The sequence below is a fragment of the Entelurus aequoreus genome, linkage group LG14 (genome assembly GCF_033978785.1).
Source record: "Entelurus aequoreus isolate RoL-2023_Sb linkage group LG14, RoL_Eaeq_v1.1, whole genome shotgun sequence".
Lineage (NCBI taxonomy): Eukaryota > Metazoa > Chordata > Actinopteri > Syngnathiformes > Syngnathidae > Entelurus > Entelurus aequoreus.
The window spans coordinates 6,570,591-6,584,586 of NC_084744.1; the positions used below are offsets into that span (position 1 = coordinate 6,570,591).

General features: G+C 38.5%; 1 protein-coding gene across 1 annotated transcript in view; it reads right to left on the bottom strand.

Moving 5' to 3' along the window:
* LOC133664328 (zinc finger protein 654-like) overlaps positions 1-13,996 on the bottom strand; it is a 62,886-nt gene that overhangs the window by 16,397 nt on the left and 32,493 nt on the right. The window contains exons 7-9 of the mRNA XM_062068845.1: positions 12,735-12,876; positions 12,357-12,641; positions 4,720-5,688 (exon numbers count right to left, since the gene is read on the bottom strand). Of these exons, the coding sequence (XP_061924829.1) occupies positions 4,720-5,688; positions 12,357-12,641; positions 12,735-12,876 (1,396 nt within the window). The remainder of the gene's footprint in view (positions 1-4,719; positions 5,689-12,356; positions 12,642-12,734; positions 12,877-13,996) is intronic.

Sequence of the window (13,996 nt, forward strand, 5' to 3'; positions counted from 1 at the left end):
TGTTTTTTGTGACCAACAAGTATGTGCTCCAATCACTCTATCACAAAAAAGAAAGAGTTGTAGAAATATTTGGAAACTCAAGACAGCCATGACATTATGTTCTTTACAAGTGTATGTACACTTTTGATCGTGACTGTACATATAAATATTTATATATATATATATATATATATACATATATATATATATATATATATATATATATATATATATATATATATATATATATATATATATATATATATATATATACATATATACTGTACACACATACACATACGTACACTACCGTTCAAAAGTTTGGGGTCACCCAAACAATTTTGTGGAATAGCCTTAATTTCTAAGAACAACAATAGACTGTCGAGTTTCAGATGAAAGTTCTCTTTTTCTGGCCATTTTGAGCGTTTAATTGACCCCACAAATGTGATGCTCCAGAAACTCAATCTGCTCAAAGGAAGGTCAGTTTTGTAGCTTCTGTAACGAGCTAAAGTGTTTTCAGATGTGTGAACATGATTGCACAAGGGTTTTCTAATCATCAATTAGCCTTCTGAGCCAATGAGCAAACACATTGTACCATTAGAACACTGGAGTGATAGTTGCTGGAAATGGGCCTCTATACACCTATGTAGATATTGCACCAAAAACCAGACATTTGCAGCTAGAATAGTCATTTACCACATTAGCAATGTATAGAGTGTATTTCTCTAAAGTTAAGACTAGTTTAAAGTTATCTTCATTGAAAAGTACAGTGCTTTTCCCTCAAAAATAAGGACATTTCAATGTGACCCCAAACTTTTGAACGGTAGTGTATATATATATATATATATATATATATATATATATATATATATATATACACACATACATACATACAGCCCGGCCAAAAGTGGTTTAATTGTAATTTTGAAGAATTCATTTGGATGTGCATGAACTATTTCTGTTCAAAATTGTTAGAAATGTCACATGTTAAATATTAACTGTCAGTTTACTGTACTGTGCCAACTTTACTACTTTATGAGTACGTATTTTCTATCGTTTCATTGAAAATAAAACAGCAGAGTCCATCCGTTTTAATTATGAGACACAATTGTGTCAAAGTCATGATTTTTTTTTTCGTGCTTGAATTAAGATGTGATTACTTTGAAAAAGCAGTTTTATACTTGTGAGTGTTGATGACACAGCTTTGCAACAGTTGATATTCTAGTTCCAAGCATGTTTTACTCAATATAGGTCATAGAATCCCAGCATCAAGCTGTAATATCTTACTGAGATCATTTAGGACCAAAACACTTAAAACACTCTAACATAAAATCTGCTTAGTGAGAAGAATTAACTTATCAGACAGAAAATAAGCAAATATTATTATTTGAGATATTTAATCTTACTTAGATTTCAGTTTTTGCAGTGTGTGTACTGTACTATATGTATATATATATATATATATATATATATATATATATATATATATATATATATATATATATATATATATATATATATATATATATATATATATATATATATATATATATACACTGTAAAAACTGAAATCTAAGTAAGATGAAATATGTCAAATAAGGGTGATATTTGCTTATTTTCTGTCTGATAAGTTAATTCTTCTCACTAAGCAGATTTTATGTTAGAGTGTTTTACTTGTTTTAAGGGTTTTGGTCCTAAATGATCTCAGTTAGATATTACAGCTTGTTGCTGAGATTTTATGACCTATATTGAGTAAAACATGCTTGAAACTAGAATATCAAGTGTTGCAAAGCTGTGTCATCAACACTCACAAGTATAAAACTACTTTTTTAAAGTAATAATTTCTTATTTCAAGCATGAAAAAAAAAAATCATGACTTTGACACAATTGTGTCTCATAATTAAAACAGATGACTTTGCCGTTTTATTTTCAATGAAACAATAGAAAATACGTACTCATATAGTAGTACAGTTATTAGTGAGAATATACTTATTTTAAGGTATTTTTGGGTTCATTGAGGTTAGCTACCGTATTTTTCGGATTAAAAATCGCTCCGGAGTATAAATCGCACCGGCCGAAAATGCATAATAAAGAAGGAAAAAAAACATATATAAGTCGCACTGGAGTATAAGTCGCATTTTTGGGGGAAATTTATTTGATAAAATCCAACACCAAGAATAGACATTTGAAAGGCAATTTAAAATAAATAAAGAATAATAACTACCTGGGCGTGGGGACGCAACTGTACGGTTGACAAGCCTCTCCCGGCAGCACGTTGTTCAAGCACCCATTTGTGAATTCGTTCCTTGAGCTGTGGCTACCTAGCTTTTAGCCCGCAATTAGCTTTTTTAGTTTTCTTCACTTCAGTAAGAGTAACCTCCGCTTTTCGCCAGTCCCTTACAAGTTTCTCGCTTACTCCAAACTTTCTTTCTGCTGCTCGATCGCCGTTTTCTGCTGCATATTTCACTACTTCCAGCTTGTAACCTGCAGTATATGATTTCCTTTTTGGTGCCATTTTTGTTCAGCCCTTCTCAGTTTTTACAAGTTGCCGCCAATGTTGAAATGGTCAATTTTCATAGGTGCGGAAGTAGTAGCAGGTAGCATCTTTTTTCCCCACAATGCACTTCTGCCATGACCTGCCCCCGCCGAATTTTCATTGGTTGACGTGTGTGAGACGATTGCTGATATACGCTGACGGAGATAGATATCTACATATATCCATATTCAAGAGTTATTTCTTTCTATAGTCATGTTTAAAATAGCTAGTGTTCCATCTTGTACTCTTTCTATTTTTTCTCCATCTCATGACCGATGGTACACTGTGGACTACCTTGAGCTCAGAATGCAGGGAGTAGAAATACTCCTTTTTATTTGTTATCTCATCCTGTCTCTAGCTAAGGAGAACAGTAGACATGTGTATTCGTTCTGGAGGGTGGTGGCGAGGGACATATTGAAGAACACAGCATTTGGGTAAGGTTTTTCAGATCAACTTGGCTACACAATTGAATGTGTTGTTCTAGGCTGGTCTCTATCTCCAAAGCTTTGGAAATAAATTACAAAATACCTATTCTGTTCTGGTGATCATTTAAACTCAGTTTATGTGTCATCAAAAGAACTTGGGATTGACCAGTAACTTAAATTCCCTTGGAGGAACATCTGGTCTGGAACGCAACAACGCCTAGTCTTTTACGTGAATTACATAAATAATATTATTTGATATTTTACGGTAATGTGTTAATAATTTCACACATAAGTCGCTCCAGAGTATAAATCGCACCCCCGGCCAAACCATGAAAAAAACTGCGATTTATAATCAGAAAAATACGGTAATTTTACTTGTTTTGGAAAGTCTTGACAAGCCAAATTTTCTTGTTCTATCGGCAGATAATTTTGTTTACCGTATTTTTCGGAGTATAAATCGCTCCGGAGTATAAGTCGCACCGGCCGAAAAAGCATAATAAAGAAGGAAAAAAACATGTAAGTCGCACTGAGTACAAGTCTCATTTTTGGGGGAAAATTATTTGATAAAAGCCAACACCAAGAATAGACATTTGAAAGGCAATTTAAAATAAATAAAGAATAGAATAGAATAAGTGTACGTTATATGAGGCATAAATAACCAACTGGTATGTTAACGTAACATATTATGGTAAGAGTCCTTCAAATAACTATAACATATAGAACATGCTATACGTTTACCAAACAATCTGTCACTCCTAATCGCTAAATCCCATGAAATCTTATACGTCTAGTCTCTTACGTGAATGAGATAAATCATATTATTTGATATTTTACGCTAATGTGTTAATCATTTCACACATAAGTCGCTCCAGAGTATAAATCGCACCCCCGGCCAAACCATGAAAAAAACTGTGATTTATAATCCGAAAAATACGATAATTTTACTTGTTTTGGAAAGTCTTGACAAGCCAAATTTTCTTGTTCTATCGGCAGATAATTTTGTTTACCGTATTTTTCGGAGTATAAATCGCTCCGGAGTATAAGTCGCACCGGCCGAAAAAGCATAATAAAGAAGGAAAAAAACATGTAAGTCGCACTGGAGTACAAGTCTCATTTTTGGGGGAAATGTATTTGATAAAAGCCAACACCAGGAATAGACATTTGAAAGGCAATTTAAAATAAATAAAGAATAGTAAACAACAGGCTGAATAAGTGTACGTTATATGAGGCATAAATAACCAACTGGTATGTTAACGTAACATATTATGGTAAGAGTCCTTCAAATAACTATAACATATAGAACATGCTATACGTTTACCAAACAATCTGTCACTCCTAATCGCTAAATCCCATGAAATCTTATACGTCTAGTCTCTTACGTGAATGAGCTAAATAATATTATTTGATATTTTACGCTGATGTGTTAATCATTTCACACATAAGTCGCTCCTGAGTATAAGTCGCACCCCCGGTCAAACTATGAAAAAAACTGCGACTCATAGTCCGAAAAATACGGTAGTTCAAATAAAGTACCCCTCATTTTTGTTTTGTTTTTTCTTGTTTTTGAACACTGACTTTTTGCAGTGTATAAGAAATACTTGAATTTCAGTGAATTCTAGCTATAAATATACTCCTCCCCCCTTAACCCCGGCCGTGCCCCCCCCCATCTCCCGAATTCGGAGGTCTCAAGGTTGGCAAGTATGACACACGCTCAAAAAAGAATGTCAACATTTCAAGAAACAAACCAACTCCAAGATGGTGACAAAATAACACACTGACCGCTGGCTTTGACTTCTTGGCGAGTTGTGGCTTTCCTGGTCCGAGCGCGGGCGCTTCCGCAGGCTGTGCCGTGTCGTTGTCAGGGTGTGTGGACTGAAGATGGTAACTGTGGCGCACTTCCACTGGGAAGCTGGTTACATCCAGCAGAGGTCCGTCCAGCTCTGGCTCCCCTTGGACAGCGAGGGCTTCACCAACATCACAATCTTGGCCTCGCTTCTCCAGGTGTGCACGCTCCAGTTCCACCTCGTTCTCCAGGTGAGGCATCTCCTCCTCTGCGGGGTCCGGCCCACACTCCTCCCTGGGAAGGGGTAACTCATTATCGGGGTAGGAGACTTCCCATCTGTATAAAGGCTTCCTGCCCCGCTTTTTCCCTTTCACCACCACCAACTTCTGCTGAACAATCGGTGCCTTCTCCAAAGTGGGAAGACCCTGCAGCCACCTCCTCCTCTTGCCCTTCCTCGTCAAGATCTGGCTTTTCACACAGCGGGACAAGTTTTCCCGGTTAAGAGGGAGCGTGTCGTCAGAGTTTTCCCTCCGGGTGTGATTGTGTCTCAGTGCGTAGACGGCCTTTTCAGACCCTGAGGAAGGTTTGAGGTTGTATTTGAACTCGGGATCGTTCTCTTCGTCTATTAGATCGTCGTCCAGTTGGATTCTCTTCTGCAGTTTTCTCTTCCTGACAGGCACGTGACTCAACGGGCTTACAATCTTGCTGTCAGAAATAGGTTCCTGTGGAGGGTCCTGGTTCTCCGCTGGAGTGCCAGTGCACTCGCAGGAACCTAAATCTTTAGTGTTAGCATCATTTGTGGCAGTACTCGTCAACAGCTCATCATCACAATAGTCCTTTTCCTCCTCAGTCTCGTTGAGAACAGCATTTTGGGTTACTTTGTCACCGATCAACTCCAAGCAGCGACTCCTGAGTGTCAGGATATTCCAAAACTCTGGGTCGAAACACAGACGTTCTTTGAGCATCTGAAATATGAAGCAAAACGATATAGTTAGTTCTCAATATCGACTGGTACACTGCAAAAACTGAAATCCAAGCAAGATTAAATATCTCAAATAAGGGTGATATTTGCTTATTTTCTGTCTGATAAGATAATTCTTCTCACTAAGCAGATTTTATGTTAGAGTGTTTTACTTGTTTTAAGGGTTTTGGTCCTAAATGATCTCAGTTAGATATTACAGCTTGTTGCTGATATTTTATGACCTATATTGAGTAAAACATGCTTGAAACTAGAATATCAACTGTTGTAAAGCTGTGTCATTAACACTCACAAGTATAAAACTACTTTTTTAAAGGCCTACTGAAAGCCACTACTACCGACCACGCAGTCTGATAGTTTATATATCAATGATGAAATCTTAACATTGCAACACATGCCAATACGGCCGGGTTAACTTATAAAGTGACATTTAAAATTTCCCGGGAAATATCCGGCTGAAACGTCGCGGTATGATGACGTATGCGCGTGACGAAGTCAGAGTAACGGAAGTTATGGTACCCCGTAGAATCCTATACAAAAAGCTCTGTTTTCATTTCATAATTCCACAGTATTCTGGACATCTTTTGCAATTTGTTTAATGAACAATGAAGGCTGCAAAGAAGACAGTTGTAGGTGGGATCGGTGTATTAGCAGCGGACTACAGCAACACAACCAGGAGGACTTTGTTGGAGAGCAGACGCGCTAGCCGCCGACCTCACCTTGACTTCCTACGTCTCCGGGCCGCCAAACGCATCGGGTGAAGTCCTTCGTCCTTCTGCCGATCGCTGGAACGCAGGTGAGCACGGGTGTTGATGAGCAGATGAGGGCTGGCTGGCGTAGGTGGAGAGCTAATGTTTTTAGCATAGCTCTGTGCGGTCCGGTTGCTAAGTTAGCTTCAATGGCGTCGTTAGCACAGCATTGTTAACCTTCGCCAGCCTGGAAAGCATTAACCGTGTATTTACATGTCCACGGTTTAATAGTATTGTTGATTTTCTATCTATCCTTCCAGTCAGGGGTTTATTTTTTTTGTTTCTATATGCAGTTAAAGCATGATGCTATCACGTTAGCTCGTAGCTAAAGCATTTCGCCGATGTATTGTCGTGGAGATAAAAGGCACTGAATGTCCATTTCGCGTTCTCGACTCATTTTCAAGAGGATATAGTATCCGAGGTGGTTTAAAATACAAATCCGTGATCCACAATAGAAAAAGGAGAGTGTGGAATCCAATGAGCCAGCTTGTACCTAAGTTACGGTCAGAGCGAAAAAAGATACGTCCATCACTGCCTCTCAAGTCCTTCACTGTAACGTTCCTCATCTACGAATCTTTCATCCTCGCTCAAATTAATGGGGTAATCGTCACTTTCTCGGTCCGAATCTCTCTCGCTCCATTGTAAACAACGGGGAATTGTGAGGAATACTAGCTCCTGTGACGTCACGCTACTTCCGGTACAGGCAAGGCTTTTTTTAATCAGCGAGCAAAAGTTGCGAACTTTATCGTCGATTTTCTCTACTAAATCCTTTCAGCAGAAATATGGCAATATCGCGAAATGATCAAGTACGACACATAGAATGGATCTGCTATTCCCGTTTAAATAAAAAAAAATCATTTCAGTAGGCCTTTAAAGTAATAATTTTAATCATGATGCCGAGCGCATATCATTATGTCAAGATAATGGCACTAACATTTACTTAATTTAAGAATATTTTTCAACATATTGAGCAAAAAGGTCTCTCTTTTTTTCTACCTAGAAAAGTGCACTTGTTATTAGTGAAAATATATTTATTTTAAGGTATTTTTGGGTTCATTGAGGTTAGCTAATTTTACTTGTTTTGGAAAGTCTTGACAAGCCGAATTTTCTTGTTCTATTGGCAGATAATTTTGCTTAATTCAAGTAAAATACCCCTCATTTTTGTATTTTTGTTCCTTGTTTTTGAACACTGACTTTTTGCAGTGTAGTCAAGAGGCCGATAAGCCATAGTTGGAGGTGATATTAATTTCCAGTAAAAGTTTTTTTAAACATGGATATTATGTCAGTAGGGTTGTCCCAGTATCAAAATGTATTTCGATGCTTTTCTAAATAAAGGGGACCACAAAAAAATTCATTAGTGGCTTAATTTTAACAAAAAATCTTAGTGTACATTAAATATGTTTATTATTGCAATTTTGGTACTTAAATAAAATAGTGAACATACTAGACAACTTGTCTTTTAGTAGTAAGTAAACAAAGGCTCCTAATTAGTCTGCGTATGCAGTAACATATTGTGTTTATCATTGTATTATTTTGTTAACATTATGAAGGACAAACTGTAAAAATTGATCTACTTGTTCATTTACTGTTAATATCTGCTTATTTTCCTGTTTCAACATGTTCTATCTACACTTCTGTTAAAATGTAATAATCACTTATTCTTCTCTTCTTTGATACTTTACATTAGTTTTGGATGATACCACACATTTAGGTATTGATCCGATACCAAGTAGTTACAGGATCGTACATTGGTCATATTCAAAGTCCTCATGTGTTGTTTTAATATGTCATCTTAGTGACATCATGCACAAAAGTGCACTCATAGCTTGTTTTAAAATGTCTCTGACAATCTTGCACGTTCTGTTTTGGAAATGACATGAATGTTTGTGCCACTGCTTAATAACTGTTTAATAAATACACTTTTGGTCAATTGACTTAGTGGTGATTTCCCTTTCTGCATGAAAGTTTAAAATGAGCATATATTTATGCAGTATGAAGAAGAATGTTTTAATGTAGACACATAGAATCATCATACTGCTGTGATTATATGCATCAAGTGTTCATTCAAGGCTAATGGAAAATATCCACATATATATGGTGTATCGTGACATGGCCTAAAAATATCCAGATATTAATAAAAGGCCATATCGCCCAGCCCTATGTCCACCCATCTCTCATGTTACTATTTTGATTAAGTCACGGAACATGAAACTGGCGGCGCTCCTTTGCTGAGTCAACGCTCCCGAGTCTTGCAAGCAGAGGCTTGTCGTGCGACTCCATCGCCGCAGTAGCGAAAACACACAAAACAGGAGCGAGAAAGAAGGACAATAACTATTTCCTGGCAAAAAAAAATGTAAGTTTTGACCTGTAAGCCGAGGAGACGTACTGTAGGCGAGCGGCACTGCAAGAGCGCTGCGGTCGAGTAAACCAAATAATTCTCACAAGAACTACTATAAATGAATGCCCTGTCAGATATGACATATTTGGGGGAAAATATTTACAATTAAGAGTAATTGTTATTCTTGAATTAATTAATAAAAAACAGACAATTGGGTAACAGCAAAAAGAAAAATTTTCATGCCGAGTAAATTAGTGCTCATTACTTATCTACTTCACTAATTATATATTTTTTAAAATACTAAATACTGGTATCATACAGTATGTGTATATACTGTATCAGCTACAGTAGAAAAAACCCCCCAAAACACGATACCAATACAAAAATGGCTGGTAAAGATATATGTCAAAATGAAATATTGGCGCCGATTTTTGGTATGATACTTTTTTCCTCCACTTTGAACCCTGCGGATAATTTACAGATTATTCTTTGCTGACAGAAATATTTAAAATAATTGCATAATTAAAAAAAAAAAAAAAAAAAGAAAAACCCAGAGAGAGTGTTTTTGTTGGTGCTATGGCGCCATCTTTTGGAAGAAATCTCTCACTGCTGGTGGTGCCGTGTCCCACTGATTGTAGTGGGTTTGGTTTAAAGGCCTACTGAAATGAAATTTTCTTATTTAAAACGGGGATAGCAGGTCCATTCTATGTGTCATACTTGATCATTTGGCGATATTGCCATATTTTTGCTGAAAGCATTTAGTAGAGAACATCGACGATAAAGTTTGCAACTTTTGGTCGCTGATAAAAAAAGCCTTGCCTGTACCGGAAGTAGCGTGACGTCACAGGTTGTGGAGCTCCTCACATCTGCACATTGTTTACAATCATTCCCACCAGCAGCGAGAGCGATTTGGACCGAGAAAGCAACGATTACCCCATTAATTTGAGCGAGGATGAAAGATTTGTGGATGAGGAAAGTGAGAGTGAAGGATTAGAGTGCACTGCAGGATGTATCTTTTTTCGCTCTGACCGTAACTTAGGTACAAGGGCTCATTGGATTCCACACTTTCTTCTTTTTCTATTGTGGATCACGGATTTGTATTTTAAACCACCTCGGATGCTATATCCTCTTGAAAATGAGAGTCGAGAACGCGAAATGGACATTCACAGTGACTTTTATCTCCACGACAATACATCGGCGAAGCACTTTAGCTTCGGAGCTAACGTGATAGCCTCATGCTTAACTGCGGATAGAAACAGAAGAAACATGCCCCTGACTGGAAGGATAGACAGAAGATCAACAATACTACTATTACTTCTACTATCAGGAGACACCGAACTAAACCCTGGACCTGTAACCACACGGTTAATGCTGTCCCGCCTGGCGAAGCCTAGCAATGCTGTTGCTAACGACGCCATTGAAGCTAACTTAGCTACGGGACCTCGACAGAGCTATGCTAAAAACATTAGCTCTCCACCTACGCCAGCCCTCATCTGCTCATCAACACCCGTGCTCACCTGCGTTCCAGCGATCAACGGCGCGACGGAGGACTTCACCACAATCATCGGTGCGGTCGGCGGCCCGGAGACGGAGGAAGTCAACCCAGACGAGGTGAGGTGTCCAGGTGAGGACAGCGGCGCGGCGGCGGACGGCGTTGTGGCTTTCGACGACACCCCGGCCGCCATCAGAGTCGGCAAGAAACAAATATTTCTCCAAAGTTACGTACGTGACATGCACATAGCGGCACGCACGTACGGGCAAGCGATCAAATGTTTGGAAGCCAAAGCTGTACTCACGGTAGCGCGTCTGCTATCCATCTCAAAGTCCTCCTGGTTGTGTTGCTGTAGCCAGCCGCTAATACACCGATCCCACCTACAACTTTCTTCTTTGCTGTCTTCATTGTTCATTAAACAAATTGCAAAAAAATTCACCAACACAGATGTCCAGAATACTGTGGAATTTTGCGATGAAAACAGACGACTTAATAGCTGGCCACAACGGTGTCCCAATACTTCTGCACAATCCGTGACGTCACGCGCAAACGTCATCATACCGAGACGTTTTCAGCCGGATATTTCCCGGGAAATTTAAAATTGCACTTTATAAGTTAACCCAGCCGTATTGGCATGTGTTGCAATGTTAAGATTTCATCATTGATATATAAACTATCAGACTGCGTGGTCGGTAGTAGTGGCTTTCAGTAGGCCTTTAAACCGACCTGCCGTTAGTCTTCTAGCGTTTCTACTCGTATGGATTCTTCATTCATCTCTCCAAGCAACGTTTATAAGTTTTACAACATCAATCAAAGTTTACTTTATAGCCCTTCATCACAAATGCTTCAAAGGGCTGCACGAGCCACAACAACATCCCACATCGGGGCACGAAAAAACTCAACCCAATGGGACAAAGAGATAATATATAACTAACTGAATCTGTGTGATGTCTGTAGGCATTTTTCTACGTGCTATCGTAATGTAATCAAGCAAGCGTGGTTAGTAAAACAACTCGCACTGAGCCTAGTCTATAAAATCCGCTACACCTCCCTGATACCGAAGTACATATCAATCAAACTACTTCCATAACGTAAATGACCGCCATAACCACAACAACAGGGGGAGCTCTACTGACCACATTAAACCCAGATTCCGATCTAACAAAGGTCTTAACTCATTCTCCTTCTATGCCACATCAATATGGAATGCACTCCCAACAGGTGTAAAAGAAAGTGCATCTCTATCCTCCTTCAAAACCGCACTAAAAGAACACCTCCAGGCAGCTACAACCCCCACCACATCCCACCTCCCCGGATTGTAAATAATCAAATGTAAATAATGTAATGTATATACTTGTTCTTATGCTTTCTGAACTCACTATGTTTACTGCTCCCTGTACATATCCTACCAAGTCAGACCTACACTGTTTCAATGTCCATTTCTCAGATGATGCAATTGTTGTTTACTGAAGTGATATCAACCAAACCTAAACCCCCCCCCCCCCGGATTGTAAATAATGTAAATAATTCAATGTATATACTCTGATGATTAACTTGTGTGATGGCTATATTATGCTGATAGTATATATTTATACCATGAATTGATTAACGTGGACACCGACTTAAACAACTTGAAAAACGCATTCGCGTGTTACCATTTAGTGGTCAATTGTACGGAATATGTACTGTACTGTGCAATCTACTAATAAAAGTTTCAATCAATCAATCAAGTCTTAGCTAATATGCTAAGAGGTTTACAAGAGTCTGTGTTAGTATTAACTTACAGTGGCATTCTTTTTGTATTGTTTCACTTTCACAAAATCCTCAGTAAATTCATTAAAACGTCACCGTGTATTGAGTCTGTTTAGCTGATGACTTCTGTTTTGTTTGATCAGCCGTTTTACTGCCACGTTACAGACACTGTTTGGAAACTATTACATATACAGAATCTTATAATGTAAATAATTTATTATATAGAAAAATATATTTTTTTCTCTAAAATTCAGTGAGTGCGGCTTGTATCTTGTATTGGTAGTTACAATAATTTTGTATTCGGTGTCTTCGTGAAATCCTACCTGCAGAATTTTGAAGCGAACGTTGGTTCGGACACGGCTGCTATGAGGATGTGACTCCTGGTCAGGGTGCATGTAGAGCAGGCGCACAGTTCGGTAGGTCTCCAGGCTCGGCTGCAGACAGAAGACCAGCAGGGCGCATGCTCGACAGATCTCCAGGTCACTGGGCAGCAGGAAGGCGATGGTCTTGAAGACCAGCGACTGAGCGACGCCGTCAGCGTGCGTGTCACACAGCTGCAAGGCTCGGCCACAAAGCTCCACGCACACTTCCACGCCGTCGACCCCCGCCTGTCCCGATCCCGCCCCCCACAAGACAAAATGGTACAAGTCAAATGAAAGGTTCGTTGTGGTCTGAGTACTTGAGGAAGATTTCAGCCGCACCTCACTGGTAACCACTTTGATGAAGGGGAAAAGGGCCCGGGCGTTGGTGGCACAAGAAGCCAGTTGCCAGCACTCAGCCAGGAAGTCTTGTGTTGACGGGTGAGCACGCAGATGCAACCTGCTCCAAATGAACACCAGGTCCCTGCATGCAACATACATTTAAGTTGGAGGAATACAAACTGGCCATCAAAACTAGAGATGGCCGATAATATCGGCAGGCCGATATTATCGGCCGACATATGCGTTAAAATGTAATATCGGAAATTATCTGTATCGGTTTTTTTTATTATCGGTATCGTTTTTTTTTATCAAATCAACATAAAAAACACAAGATACACTTATAATTAGTGCACCAACCCAAAAAACCTCCCTCCCCCATTTACACTCATTCACACAAAATGGTTGTTTCTTTCTGTTATTAATATTCTGGTTCCTACATTATATATCAATATATATCAATACAGTCTGCAAGGGATACAGTCCGTAAGCACACATGATTGTGGGTGCTGCTGGTCCACTAATAGTACTAACCTTTAACAGTTAATTTGACTAATTTTCATTCATTACTAGTTCCTGTGTAACTGTTTTTATATTGTTGTACTTTCTTTTTTATTCAAGAAAATGTTTTTAATTTATTTATCTTATTTTACTAATTTTTTTAAAAAGTACCTTATCTTCACCATACCTGGTAGTCCAAATTAGGCATAATAATGTGTTAATTCCACGACTGCATATATCGCTTGATATTGGTATCGGTTGATATCGGTATCGGTAATTAAAGAGTTGGACAATATCGGAATATCGGATATTGGCAAAAAGCCATTATCGGACATCCCTAATCAAAACGTATGTCGTCTTTAAAGCAGACCTGGGAAATTACTTTGACTTGGGGGCAACATTGAGATGTCTCTCAATGTTGCCCCCAAGTAAGTGTCTGGTGGGCCTTAATATATAAATAACGTATATATATATATATATATATATATACATATATATATACAAACCCCGTTTCCATATGAGTTGGGAAATTGTGTTAGATGTAAATATAAACGGAATACAATGATTTGCAAATCCTTTTCAACCCATATTCAATTGAATGTACTACAAAGACAACATATTTCATGTTCAAACTCATAAACTTTATTTTTTTTTTGCAAATAATAATTAACTTACAATTTCATGGCTGCAACACGTGCCAAAGTAGTTGGGAAAGGGCATGTTCACCACTGTGTTACATCACCTTTTCTTTTAACAACACTCAA